Source organism: Oreochromis niloticus, linkage group LG22 (genome assembly GCF_001858045.2).
Source record: "Oreochromis niloticus isolate F11D_XX linkage group LG22, O_niloticus_UMD_NMBU, whole genome shotgun sequence".
Classification (NCBI taxonomy): Eukaryota; Metazoa; Chordata; class Actinopteri; order Cichliformes; family Cichlidae; genus Oreochromis; species Oreochromis niloticus.
Window position 1 is genome coordinate 16,520,533 of NC_031985.2, and position 14,994 is coordinate 16,535,526.

Sequence of the window (14,994 nt, forward strand, 5' to 3'; positions counted from 1 at the left end):
TCTTTTGCTGCCAAGTCATCACAAACACAGAGTGAACAGTTTCCAGCCTTGACACTGAGTCAGACACAAACCACTAACAGCATGCATACTTCTACACAGCTACAGTGTGGCAGACACACAGCAAACATCCATGGGGTCTACAATTCATAAAAAAAAATGCAAGAGGCAGTTTTTTTTGTTTTTTTTTAAATCACAGCGAAGGATTTTCCAGATGGCCTTCTAAATGGGGCATTCTCGTGCTTATGTTAGCATGCCAAATTGCCGGCCTGTAACTCAAGCTGCACGTCCAACAAATATTTCATTATGAACTAAATCTATAACAGCAGCGGGGTTTTTATTCAGGCAGTTCATGGTTTAAAAAATTCTTATAAAAAAATATAATATGATAGTACGGCTGTTCGTGCTGTTAGCAAGTGTACAGGTATAAGGTCAACTGGTTACGAAGTTAAAGACAGGCAAAACTGGAGTCATGACTGGTGACACTTTGGTCATCTGTGTCAAGAGGATTAGGAGCAGCTCGTGATCCCAACAAAGCCATGTGTCATGGCCACTGAGCTACACACTCCAGCGAGCACTGATCCCCTTAACTGACTCTTTTAACTGCCCCGGCAACTAAGGCGAGCTGACAGCGGGGCTATTTTCAGGCAGAAATCACCCTGGTTTGCACAGGGCCACAGAGAGAGGGGGCCATGGCCCATGCCATCGCTTTCCATTAGGAGAGAATGCAAAACACAGTGAGGACCTCACTTTGCCACTTTGCAGCAGAGAGCAACCTTTTGCTCACGACAGCTCCCACAAACAGATGAGGGACAAATGTGTTGTGACAGCAGCTAATAAGTTGCCTGTGATCTGCTGGTGGTGTGTCACTGTGTGTGTGATTGTCACTGTGAACACGTGAAGGTCCATGTGTTGTCTATGTTTATACTGAGAGTATGTGCTTTGAATAAAGTAGCAAAACACGCCGATAAGAGATAAATAGAGCTGCTAAGAAGGGTTGCATCTTGATACATGAATGCATGATACGCATTTGACATGCTTGATCAGCCTCTGTACTTTTGTATGACAGATTAAAGAACCAATGGACTAAAATAGCAAGCAGGAACACAAATAAAGTCTCTACAAATAGCCAGGGGCCGTCATAAAACACATTAGACTGCATACCAGTCACACTGATTAGCTTTTCCTACTGTTTAAAGTATAGTGTTGCAGGGGTTATTACAGCATTCTATAAAGTTTCCTGAAAAGAGCTATCTAAGCAAATCTATTACTATTCATGCAGAGATTCCATTTGCATTTAAATGTGTATCGCTATTTTCTTCAGATACATCTATTCCTGGTCAGCTGATGTTAACAAGCATCCATACAGTCATTATAAATAGAGCAAACAGTTCAAAAACCAAATGGCAATGCCGTTCCAACTCTCCACTAATGATCATCCGTCCCTAATACATGAGCTCATGGGCTAAAGTATGACCTTGGTCACCAAACCAGGAGGTAACCCAATTACCTTATGCTGTAGGCACTCCATAGAAGATATATTTACTTCAACCCACCTGACAGGGACACAGAGTTAAATTTTCACTGTGGGGGCCTGAATCAAAAAAGTGTATCAAACCACATGACAGTTTTTATTTTTTAATTAGACTCTTTTAAGTTCCTCTTTCAAGTGACATCTCTTTCTGCCTTATTTAGAATCATTCAGCTGTAGCACAATGGTTCCTCATGCAGAGCTCTGTGATGTAGTTTTTCTATACTGGGTGCTCATATGAATACTGTACCATACTAAATTGAGGCTGGAAATTTAAGCAGTGTTGCAAGAGTGCGTCATTAGAGTTGTACTGATGAATAAATTGCAGAGGTTAAATTCTGGTTTTGAACATATCACTCAGTTACACCTTTTCTCTTTTTATGATTTCCAGTACTAACGAGTCTATGATGCAGGAGAGATGGCCTGGACTTAAAGAGCCAGAAATGAGCAATGCGAGTTAGAAAATTCATATGTAAATGGCCTGTATTTGTATAGCACTTTACTTAGTCCCTAAGGACCCCAAAGCGCTTTACACGTTCAGTCATCCACCCATTCACACACACAATCACACACACTGGTGATGGCAAGCTACATTGTAGCCACAGCCACCCTGGAGCGCACTGACAGAGGCGTTGTTACATTTGATCAGTGATGATCAAATGTAAGCCATTTTCAGTGGCTACATTTTTATTGTTCATAAAAGTAAAAATCTAAATATCAGCGTTCTCTTAGGGCTGCACAAATATGAACAAAACAATTGTTACAACTGACTTTGCAGAGACAGATTATTTATCACAATTATTCCCTGACTTTAATGACAAAAAATATTTGATTGGTGTGTCATATGCTGCTGCATTCCTAGTCATGTAGAATTGTTAATGTAAAAATAAAATCTGGGCTTCTTATTCACCTAAATTTGGTGGATCTCTTAGAAGGATTATAAGAAATATGCATATAACTACAAAAATTGTACTAAAAATTAACACCAAATGAAATCATCAGAGGACAGCTTTCACCTGCATTGTCCTACATTTCTGTTAATTAAAACATCTTTGCAGAGTCCATCTTCCAGAAGTAAAATACAGTTTTCACTGTACCTGCATGATGGATGTAAACAAAATTCAAAAGTAGTCCACAGCTGTGAAATCCCTCTACATTTCCCCTGCATTGTTTTGCATACAGCGCAATTATTGCCACCGAAGCAAAATAATTGCTTTGGGGGGGACAATGCAACTTTTGTCCACTATGCTGACCATTTTACAGAAGCCTTCATTACTTGCAGTGTTTAGTGGACATGTGTGTTTGATCTAATTGAATGTGATGCACTAGTAGGTTCACTTGTCTTTGTCAGCTGATGTGATGTCCGAGATCATGTTGAACATTGGACATGTCCACATTAGAGATCTTTGCACTGTTTTTCTTGGCCTTATGCACTCATCCTACTGTGTTTTCAGGCAGTTGAATAACTTCGCTGTGTTGCTTTGGGGTGCAGACACAATTCTACACAACTCTCAGCATGTGATTTGTTGTTGGTTAACATCACTTGCCTTAAATCTGAGCTACTTTCAAACAGTCCAATTCAAGGGATGAGCGCTTCCCCTTCCCCCTGCTGTGCCAAACAATTACATTTTTCTATCCAGGCTAGTCTAGAAAACTTTAAACTGTATGTTGCAGAGAACAGCTTTGATTGGCACATGTACTCTAGGCACATGTTCAGGTGCTGATTTACAAAGAACTCGATTTGCTTTTTCTTTGCATTCTTACTGGTGGAAGACACATTTTTAATATCACTCGATCATCTTAATTTAATTTTGGGAAGTCAAAATTGTGATTGAGATTAAAATTCAATTAATTGTGCGCCTTTATGTTCTATTCAAGTGTGACACTGAACTGCATAAACACAAAATTCAGCCAGCATCAAGTTATTCACACCTATGCTTTCTACTGTCTAATAATTTATTTTAGAAAGTCCGTACAGTCAAATTGGAAGCTGCATATTCTATATATTCACATACTTTGGAAAAGAGACACACACACACACACAAGTGTGAGGAGAAGCAACAATAAAAAAAAGCTTCATCTACCTGTGCCAATATGACAGTAAGCCAGCAGGCACCTTCCCAAAGACCTGACAGTAAACCAAAATGAAATAGAGCTATTACTGATGCTATTAGTTACAGCTTTGTTTGACAAGTCAACCTGTCTATCTTGATACAGGTCTGCTCGTGAAACAGAACAGAGCAGGATTACCAAATATTTCATTACTCAATCTGGACATTATTTTTATGTTATTCTTTCTCCAAAGAATAACAGACAAAATGCTTTCTGAATACACTTTATATATCAAATTAGCTTTAAAAAAGCAGCTTCCTATAATACTTAGGGATGCATTACAGTAATGAGATTACCACATCTGCTTGAGATGCTCTGCCATCATACTCACCTCTCTGCAAAGCGACTGTCTATAAAGACACTTTCCTTGAAATGCTCTGGCGCGTGGCAGTGAATATTTGTGCTGTCAAAGGATTAAAACATCACACCATATCTAAAACTATTATAGCTACCACTCTTCCAATTTATTTTACTTTCCTGACACAGCTGAGCAGATTTTAATTTTCTCAACAAAAAAAAAAACAGCAAGAAAGAAAGAAAAGCAGTAAAGACTTTTTAAAGGTCACTATTATGAGGTCTTTGAACTGCCATAACTGCACTCTTCACACAGGAAGCCATTTAGTTATAGCAGGTTTAATTTGTTGCATGGGGGAAAAAAAACTGGAAGCCATTTGTATGTGTGAATGTGTAGTATTTGACAAGGTGCCAGTTCTCAATTTATCCACTTGCAAAGAGCACATTGTAATGTGCTGTTTAATGTGCATATTACAGCTATTTGCACATTGTGCTGTTTCTATGATAAGGCACGCTGGCATTTTGATTAACCTGCGCTTTAGGAAACCTGCAGAGGTTTGGGACAGGCTAGCCCTCCTCCCTCCACAACCATCAGCCCACCTCCACTACCCCTCCATATCCGGAGGAAGGGTGCAGGATCGATGGCATGCCGGGATGCTATTAGAGCTGAGGCAGCCAGGCAGCTACAAGTTCAAAAGCAAAGTGTGGGAGGAGAAATAACACAAGGTAATTATCTGGGCCCCGCTAGCTACCGCCAAGGTAATCTGTAGAGTGGAGGACGAAGGGGGGTTGCGGAGGTGGTGCTCAGGATGTCGGTCCATATTTGGCTCAACTCACTGCACTCAGTTCAATCCAGCAAAAGCTGATGAAGACAAAAACTTTCACTTTACTTTCCTCACATTGGTTTGCATTTTGATACATTACCTATTATATCACCTTTCACTGGATTGTGCTGAACTTGAATGTTAATCGAATAAATTATTTTATAAAGCTGTTTAAATATACTCTTCAATATTTAAGAGGCACCGCAGGTAATAATATATATAAACAGAAGACATCCCAAGCTTTCACACTGCAGCTGAAGCCACATTGCCAAGCAAGGTGAGATGCCATCTGCTTTTTTACAGTTATCTTAATAATCACAATGAGCAAGAAGTAATTAAGCAAGTGCACCAACAGCATCTGGACAAGTCATCACAAAGTCAAGAAAGTTCCACTTACCTGATTTGAGCTCGCTCAGGTTGATTTAACAGTTTAGCAAACATGAAATTCATTCAAATCTGGACCCAGTAACATTTGCACAGATTTTAATTTTCGGATCGTTCATTTGAAAGTGCACACAAATTCAGTCAAAGCAATTTAACGTAATTTGCTTCCTCTGTTCCTGAATGTTTGTCATTTGTGTAATCAAATATAACAGCAATAATCACTGGTACGACTATTCCACTCCACGCATAAAAGCTCACTCCCCAGTGACTCATTTCTAATGGAAAGAAAACACAAATTACCACATCGAGGGAGGAATAGATCGGTCTGTTTTACATTCATGAGAGATAAAATAAACTGTCCGTAAAAAATAGAGTGCACACAGGTACAGGCATTAACACACTCACGTAGACGGCCCCTTTAGAAAACTGTAGAGAACAATTATAAAAACTGCATGCTCAGCAAGCTAACTCCTACAAGCAGTCATAGGCTTTGCGCTGCGGACTTATTTTTGCTTCCAGTGCAGTTAATGAGTTAAAGGTCAGTAGGCTGTTATGACACCAATTAGTGCAATATTTCAAATCAGCACTGGTGCTCATCAGCAGTGGTGGGCCGATGCTTTGAGATTTCAACAGAGCTAATTGGAGAATAATACGCACGAGGCGATTCATCATGGTGAGGGATGCAACTGAAAGAATCCCTCAGGGTCGTTTAGAGGTCACAGACTGCACTTGAGATAGTGTCACGGATCAACGTGGGGGTAAGGGCACAGCAAGTATCCGTGCAGGACCACTTTAGGGTTAAGTGCACGATCAGATTCAGCACATTATGAATCAACACTTGTGTGTCTTTTACAAAATGCATGGGTGCTGAGCTGAGACTTTTCTTTCTCTCTTGTCAGAGGCTATTCATGGGCGCTTTTAATTTTTCGTTCCTCCTGACGGGCCATTTCAGAGAGCCATTTATGGTCTGAACACTGCCTACATTAGTCAGTTACTCCATACACATCTGGGCACACTGCCGAGGGTGGATCAGATGCTGTGACTTTTGACTGTCTGGTCATCAGCTGACCTTTAGCAGAAAGACACCTTACAACAGCTGGAGTCTCTTCTGTGCACAAATGTCCAAACAAAGGGCCAAACAAAAGGCTGTCTGCAGAAGTAAGTAGCAAGCTATGTTAGTTACCTTTCAGTCTGACATTTTAAATGCTCTTTTTGAAAAATGGCCTGCTCAAAAAGAGCAGGTAGTATGCAAAATTAAAAATAAAAGCTTGGGATTAACTGCTCACTGAAGGGTTTTTCATCAGGTTGAAACAAATGTTAAACCTTTACTTTCTTATTCCTGGGAATACAGGGTCAATCTGGGGATTCAAACAGGCAAATATACTTTTGCCACCTAACTTCCTTAACCTTTATGCAACAGCTGACTGAACTCATGATGACCTTATATGCCACCGCAGCTCTAAGCCTCAGCCCACAGGTCAAACTGTGTCACCTCATTCTGTATGATGTATCACTAATAAACAACGGGGCAGGCGAGAGGCGAGCACCCTTTAACAAGGACAGAGCAGTGGTCCATTTCCACTGATGACACCTTGATGAATTAACACTCCAGAGGAATCGATGAATCCACGGCCGCAGTGGCCTGCTTGCCAAACAGTTGGTCAGGCCAGTGTCGGTGGGACCCACGATCCCCAGGCGATGTTTCTGTGAAAATGCACCACTTATTAGAATGATCTACTCTGCTAATTAACAACAGAGAATGGGGAAAAAATAAAAAAGGACAAAAAATGCCCACTTTCTGCTTTCTTCAATTAGAAAAAGGTTAAATGACAGCGAAAGTGGTCTTGTTGCATGTTGTGGTTTGTTGTCTGCTTATGTGGAAACACCCACAGTAAAATTAAAAACTAATGTTTAATGTTGCCACTGTGAGCTTGTTAGAAAACCTCTGCTCTCTGAAATGTAAGCCTTCATGCCCCATTGCTTCGCAGTGCAGCACAAACAGCCAAACACTGACAAATGCCCCTGTTCAACATTAACAGACTGCACTCAGCCTTCCAAGGTGGCAACATTTATCATTACAGCCATTAATGTAAGATATTTGTACAAAGGTTTTGATTTGTCAGTAGACAATAAAAGCAGACATGGATGAGTCAATGTTGGATTTAAAAGGCATAAGTTGAGGTTCACACCAACTGCAGGTGGTAGACCAGTGTATGTGTGGAAATTCTAATGGTCTTATTGTGCTGAATACCTCAAAGGGAGGAGGTGATGTTCTATCTATTCTTATAGAGGGTGTGTATTCATGTGTATGTCAAAGGACTGTGATAAGAGACTTTAATGAACTACCTGAAAGAATTCAGATAGCGAGCATAATCTAACTGTCGCCTAAGTTTGCATGGTCACAAAGACTGTTATCCTACAGTACTACTGCACTATTACAACTTATACAAGAATTTGTCACAGCGGTAACTGGGGGGGAAAAGCAACTAGCTCCATGAGCAAAGGGTGTTTTTGCTACAGGTCAATTATTGCACAGGTCCATCTTCAACATCCTTTGTCCAATACATTCACCATCCCTCCTCTTGCACATGTCCAAACCATGTCAGCGTTGCCTTTCTAAATTGAGCTGTTCCACTGCCCTCCCTCCCATTCCCACACATGTATCCACTGACTTTCATTCCTCTTCTCTCCAGAGCATACCTCCACCTCTCCAAGCTCTCTTCCACCTCCTCCCCACTCTCACTACAGATCACGATGTCGTCTGTGAACATCATAGTCCACGGAGGCTCCTGCCTGATCTCATCTGTCAACCTGTCCATCACCGGTGCAAACAAGAAAGGGCTCAGAGCTGATCCCTGATGTAATCCCACCCCCACGTTGAACCCATCTGTCAATCCTACTGCACACCTCACCACTGTCTTGCCCTTACATACTTCTCTGCCACTCCTGACTCCTCATGCAGTACAGTTCTTATCATCACTTTATTATATGCTTTCTCTTAGTCCACAAAGACTCACCTAGGGCCACAAGCCAGTGCAGTCCTAGTGTCAGTCACAAACCAGAGGGATGCATCAGGAAGGGCATATTCGCCAAATCAAATATGTAGATCATCAAGAATGAGGCCGCTAGCATTAAATGTGAAAGTAAAATTACTGAAGTAATAGTTGCTTTATTTGATCACAGCTGCAGAAAAATCCCCTAACTCATTAAACTGTGCAGACATTTTAGACATAAGTGCAAAGACTTCCTTCAGGTTAATACTTAATATTAAGTAGAGTTAAATGCTACTGTAACAACAAGCTGAAACTCAACCTAAAATAACTGCATTATATGATTATGAGTTTTTGATGATAGTTTAATGCTTCAGAGGCCCTTTCACCTCACTAAGTTGGAAACTCTAAAGGGTGATGTCTATTACTGTACAGTCAAAGTCTGCTCAAAGAACTCAAAATTGATACAGCAAGCCATGACAAGCAACCCATTCAGAGCTGCCAGTAGCAGTCAGTCCAGTCATCTAGTCAATGTTTTTGATATCTGTTGTGGTTATTCTGCCTCTATCTCTTCTCTGCTCTGAGGCGTGCAGAGCCTCTCGGGCTGATTGACGGAAAGAGGTTCTGGCTCCTGCCAGAGAAGCATGATTGACATCCTTGAGATGGAGCACAGCCAGTGAGGATTTTACTGTCACTCTTGGACGTGCAGAGGGCTCCAAAATGGCAGAGGGTTGATATGTTTGAGAATGAGCGCTCGCATGAGGGAACTGCACAATCCACTTAGGTTTTGATAAGTAATAGGCAGTTCTACAGGTCCATACCACAGCGGTGTTTGATATTTTGCTTTGACTGGACACTTTAAAACAACTGAGGCATTAGAGCAAAAGTAACTACAGTTTTGAGGCAACAATGCTTTGCAAACTTGTCCTTGCAGAACTGGATAAGTGTCAAAGCTCATGATTGAGGACTGATAATGCTTAACACTAGACACTGTCCGATATAGGGGTTTTAAGAACAATACTAATAATAAGGGATTTAAACATAAGACATTGGCCAATATTTATTCTTTCAGGCACACAAAACAAGCAGATTTCCCAAGCATTTCTTATGAGCTGTTATTTATGAGCCATTACTTATTAACATGTTATAATGTTGCAACAAGTTATGATTATTCAGTCATGCCCTGCCTCAAGGGCGTCGATTTGGCATGGACGGAGGGGACATGTCCCCACCAATAATTTGATCGCTTCTTCTAAAAAAACCCCAAACCCGATAGAAAGAAAAAAAAAGATTTGTCAGCGTCTCAGTCACCCAGCGGTGCAGAAAGAGTTAAATTACGTTCTCTACTGGAGTCCGACCTCATGTGACAAATATGGCCAATGTGATTGGCTGAGCCTTTCAGGGAGCTCTGTTTAGTTTCAGCAGCGGCAAGCCTGCGCTGAGAGGAGGACGGTAGCAAAGAGGAAGAACGTGCATATAAGAAAGTATTTTTCAAAGAAACCTCTAAGTCACTTAAAGCCAAGCTCACTCATAAAATGTGTCCATCATAATAACGTTACAGGCTATGCTAGGCTTTGGCCCACATCAGTCTAAAATTGTATGTAACCATGAATAACGTGTTTTGGAAACTAACTGCACAACAGGCAGCACTATTAGTTCTCTCAGTCTCAGAGCAACATTTCTAATTTTGATTGAAACTGTCAGAGAAAACGGCAGCCTCGAGCAAGCCAGGATATTAGTTTACAGAGGCTGTTAGAATTATATGTCTCTACGTTAAAATGTTGGTGACACAATAATTTTATCCTAGTGGCACTGACATATTCATAGGGTTAATTTTTGAGACAAAATATCATGAGGTAGTCATGAGTTTGCAAATATTCCACCTTGTAGTGCAGTTTGCACTACAATTGTTAGGCTGCTGATGTAAATTGATTGATTAGTGTAGATTTGACAAAGAATCTGAATTGACATGTCTCACTTTTTATATGGCACGAATCAATGTGTTATTTTATCAAGAGGCAATATGTCCTAGTGCAGTCAGAGGGGAAAAGCCAGGGCCAAAGGTGAGGCACATCAAGCACAGAATAATAATTTTGTGGTCATCTTAGATGAGTTTTATCGACAAAAACCACCAGTTCATTTAGTGTTCCCTTAGTGCTAATGTATAAGAGAAGTTGGTGTACTATAACTGAAGTAATCGTGTTAAGATAAGATAAGATTACCTTTATTATTCCTACACGTGGTATATTTGTTTTGTCACAGCAGAAAGTGGGCAGTGCAAACTTATATAGCAAAAATTAGAATACAATAAGTATAATATATTGTACACAACTGTACAGAATAGAATAAAATAGAATAAAATATACATTAGGATAAAAATAGAATACAAATGTTATATACAACTGAGTAAAAATACAACTTACAACGTCTTATTGCACATGTGTGTGTTTGATCAGCTGCAAAAGTCTTTGTTGTGGAGTCTGACAGCAGTGGGGAGGAAAGACCTGCGAAATCTCTCCATCCCACATTTAAGTCCTTAAAGTTATATTCTTTTATTGTCTTGACTGTATTTGAAGCTATTTTTATTTTTGTATGATACCTGATTGATGTGGAATAAAATCAAAGTAAACTAAAGTCTAAAATACTTAGTCATTTGTTTAGTAGTAATTTAACATTATATAATTCACATATAAAACTATGAATTGTCATTTTAAACGGTTTAATAGCATGCAGAATAGCATATGTAGGCAAGTATATTTCTCCTTTTTTTTTTTTATCAAGAAACAAAGACGAAAAGGAAAAAAAAAGAAACAGGGCGGAGTTCGGTGGTTGAAACACCCGTCCCCACCAATGCCAAAACCAAATCTACGCCCTTGCCCTGCCTAACGCTCTATTGTGTTTGTGGCGTTCCAAACACGTGGGTTGCAAGCAGGTAAGCTGCAGAGCGCCCTCTGGTGGGCAAACGATACAATGTACAACACTCGCAACATGGCTGAAGGGTGTTTCGCCTGTCTCTTCTTTACTTTTCTAAATTTTAATTTTATTGGGCAAGAAATTATTTGCTGATACCAATATATCAGCAAATAGCTAGGATCGGCTAATACTGCCTGCTGCCAGTATCCATCGTGCTCTTCTTAACGCCCCACAACATTAAAAAAATGTATTGGCAAAAAAATGCAACTTGGCTTTTAAGCACTGGAAAATAAAACACACTGTTTCTTTATCTCAAAGTACCGGATATTTCCCACATAGCTCAACAGACAGGCAGGATCTCATCACTCAACACACACATACACATGTACAGACACACCCAGACCCAGCGCCTGCAGATGTGCAGCAGTGGGAGCCTGTAACTCACTTTTTTGTCGTCTTTCTGCGTTGCCGGCTGTGCATCCTTACTGTGGTTGTCAGTGGAAGGCCTGCCACCGGCATCCAACTGTCTGTCATCCATTTCATTCTGCTGATCGGCCCCTGACCGAGGAGAGCCCAGAGGGCAGGGCTCAGGCTGCTGAACACCACTTTGGACCTCCATCTTCCCCTGCAGTGCCTTTTAATGGTAGCACGAGATTGCAGAAAATAATGACGGAAAGAGTGGATAAATGAAACACTTGGACTGACTTACAATTTATGGTTGTTTTCACAAAATCTCTGCACCAGTGTTTGCATTCTGAGACATATCTCAGTCTGACATCACTATCGATTTCCAGTATTTATTATAGAAGTTGTTCGAGCTTTTCTGCATTATAAGTAATATCACTGAAACACAACTGTGGGGTAGATATAATCCTATCTTTAAATTTTTCATAAACAAGGGAGACATTTAGACATTTCACATCAATAAAGGCATGGGTGTAATCACTAATATTAAAAGGCATTAAAGCTGGAGTCTGTTTAGTTAAGTTAGCCTTTAGGATTTGGGTTTCATGCATGACTAACTGGGAAATTTGAGGACACTCAGTCATAGTTAACAAGTAAAAGGTCTGTCAAGGAAATTCCCATCAGGCTCTGGTTGCCATTCTCTCAGCTACAAATGAAATAATTAAAATTTAATAATAATGATTATATCACAGCACAAAATGATTTGCTATCCTTCCCATCACACTGTACTGTATCCCAACCTAACCTATGACTTTCGACAATATTATTAGTCCCCATGTGAAAATGTCATTTTATAAAGAGAATTACCCAAGTGCTGTTAAACAAAGCATAAAAGTTTAAAAATATCACGAGCCTATTCTTTTTTGGCAAATTTTACAAGCTCCTCCAAATTTGTGGTCTTCTGGCATGGACTTCCCTCTTCAGCTCACCCTACAGATTCTTAATGGGATTCAAGATAGTGCAGGCCAGTCAATGGCATTCACTTTGCTCTAATAGAAGTAGTTCTTCACCAGGACTAACGTATGTATTGTGTTTTGGTGGTGGCTAGTTGAGGTTTTCTTTCAGAATCTTCACATGTCCTTCGTTCTTCATGATTCCTCCCACATTGATGAAATTCCCAGTTCCAGATGCACTAAAGCATCCCACAGCATAATACTCCCACCGCCGTGTTTCACCGTGGGGACTGGGGACGATGTTCTTTGGGTTTTACACCTCTCCCATCTTTCTCCAAACTAAAGCGTCTTTGTGGCTAAAGAGCTCCTTTATATGCAGGAAGAACGTGCTTCCAGCATGCATAATGTTTCTCTTTCTTCAGTTTGTCTTGAAGGCGTCTCTTCTGCAAAAGCAGAGTTTATCTTGATCTGCAACCTTGCAGTCCACTCTTGTGCAGGTTTCGAGTGATTTTCTTCTTTCAGACTACAATTCCAGACTTTGAGTTTCTTAATGACACTTCTCACTCCAGTTGTCGACACTTGGAAACAGTGTCATAACTTTGCATATCCATCTCCTCCTTTGTGAGCATCAACAACTCTTTTTCTCGAGTTAACTGATTTATTTTGTTGTTGTCATGAGGCTTTCTCAGGTGTGAGCTCAAACCTTTGCTGAAGTGTTTATACTGTGTGTAAATTGGAAGATAAGATTTTACAAGCTTTGAGCAACGTTAAAGCACATCATTGCACAGCAGTGGTTTGTGCTATGGCTCAAAAAAAGGTGAGTTTTTCAGGGGGCTAATATTCCTGGTCATTTTTATTTTTTTTTTTTACCCAGAAATTATTCTGTTTTTATTCTGTTTTAGTTCTATATTTTTAGAAATAGGATGCTGAAAATCGCTTACTCTGTTAAAAAGTATTTGGGAAGATTTTGAGAAAAACTTTAAGTTTGGGGACTAATAATTCTTTCCTCATCTGTATGTGTTTGTCACACTGAGAGCACTTTAAAAAAAACTGGATAAATAACAGATGTTTTTAAAAAAAATTCAGATTAAACAACATGTTTTAAATTGTAACCTAGAACAAAAAAAAGTCATTCAACAGTGTGGTGCATGCAAGGAAGCATTATCTCAGTAGTGAGGACTTGTTTTTTCAAGTCCCCGAACAATAAAGCCGAAGACAAACAAAGTAAAGACAAGTGACCTCGTTTGAAGGACAGATCTGAAATCAGCATCGGGTCGATGTTTAGCATCTGAGTTGCTTCATTTTGCATTCTGGGGGCCATTAATAAGTTATGAGGTCAGTTGGTTGTTCTCGCAACTGAGATGAGCTGCCTCATAAATACATGTCCTGAAGGACCTTTCACTGAGCATTTTAACACTGCAGCCCAGTGAAAACTGGCACAGACACACACAGGTGAACTTCACCTGTTGGTCCCCGTTAATGAACCCTTGTGATGTAGATCTTCCTCGAGTATTATCATTTAATTGTTAGAATGCAGAAAGGTTACAAAAGCACTAAGTGGGACTAGAAGTGACTAACTCTGCAAAGATTATCTTAGCGTGTGGCGTGTCAAAGCGTAAACCTCTTGCAGGTCTCTCTATGTTTGGCACCTAGCAGGTGAGGCCCGAGGTCAGTGCAGCATTCAGTGTTCAAAGTTCTCCTTCTTCAGCTGCTAATGTGAACTCGCCTGCTAGGTCTTCCGTTCACGCTTACAGCTAAAAATGAAGCTGCAGCTAACAGTGGACGTTTCACTTAATGCACACCAGAGCAACTCAAACATTTTCTAACGTCGTCCCGACTTCAAGCGACACAAACATCCTCCCGAGGGGGTTGTCGCTCCTAGCGCCGTGCCTGTGATATTACAATGGCTTCAACAGCGTAACGGCAGCGGCACACCAACACAAACAAGTCGCAAAAGAATGCCGAAATACCTCTGTCACTTCTTGGCTCCTCGTTATGTCAGAAGCATATCAAGAGGAAGATGCGGTAGTGCAACTTGCTTTACATCTCTGTTGTTGCTCTGACGCGGAAAGCCACAGCAGTCTGGGGCACAACAACAGGCAACCGCTTCATTTAGTTGTATGAGAAGTTATTCCGTCAAAAGCTGGCCGCGAGGCTTTGAGACACTCAGCTCGAGCCCAGGAGGCAATGCACGATGTCAAAGCCACACAAACCGCTTCAGCTGCTGCTGCTGTCACGGCGGGCGTGTCCCCGCAAGCTGTCATCAAACAAACCCACCTCCCGGTTACACCGAGCCCGTGTCAAAAATGCTGCCTTCAGGTACACCTCGAAATATCCGAGAGAGCTGACGTTTGACATCGCTGTTGTAGAAAAGTTGCTATAAAGCAAGCCGATTTTCATACTGAAAAGTAGCAAATAAGATTAAAATGTTAATGTAAATTTTTGTTATTTTTTATAAGAAATGTAGTCTTTTGAAATCGTAGCGTGTGTCCTCTATGTTGCACTTTTTTCGCATAAATGGCGAAAAGAAAGCAGACATACTAATCTGCACTAAATGAGAGTACAATAAAGCTGCTAATTATAACTACTAG

The 14,994-nt window shown here is 40.5% G+C and overlaps 1 protein-coding gene across 4 annotated transcripts in view; it reads right to left on the bottom strand.

The window, feature by feature from the left end:
- LOC100693099 (RNA-binding motif, single-stranded-interacting protein 3) overlaps positions 1-14,675 on the bottom strand; it is a 293,155-nt gene extending 278,480 nt beyond the window's left edge. For 2 of the 4 annotated variants that reach the window (XM_025902109.1, XM_005457175.4), the window contains exons 1-2: positions 14,374-14,672; positions 11,491-11,679 (exon numbers count right to left, since the gene is read on the bottom strand). In XM_025902109.1, coding sequence (XP_025757894.1) covers positions 11,491-11,664 — 174 coding nt within the window. In that variant the 5' untranslated portion in view covers positions 11,665-11,679; positions 14,374-14,672. Of the gene's footprint in view, positions 1-11,490; positions 11,680-14,373 lie in introns of all 4 variants that reach the window. The other 2 variants (XM_025902108.1, XM_013275898.3) reach the window with 2 other exon arrangements.
- Positions 14,676-14,994: the final 319 nt, after the last annotated feature.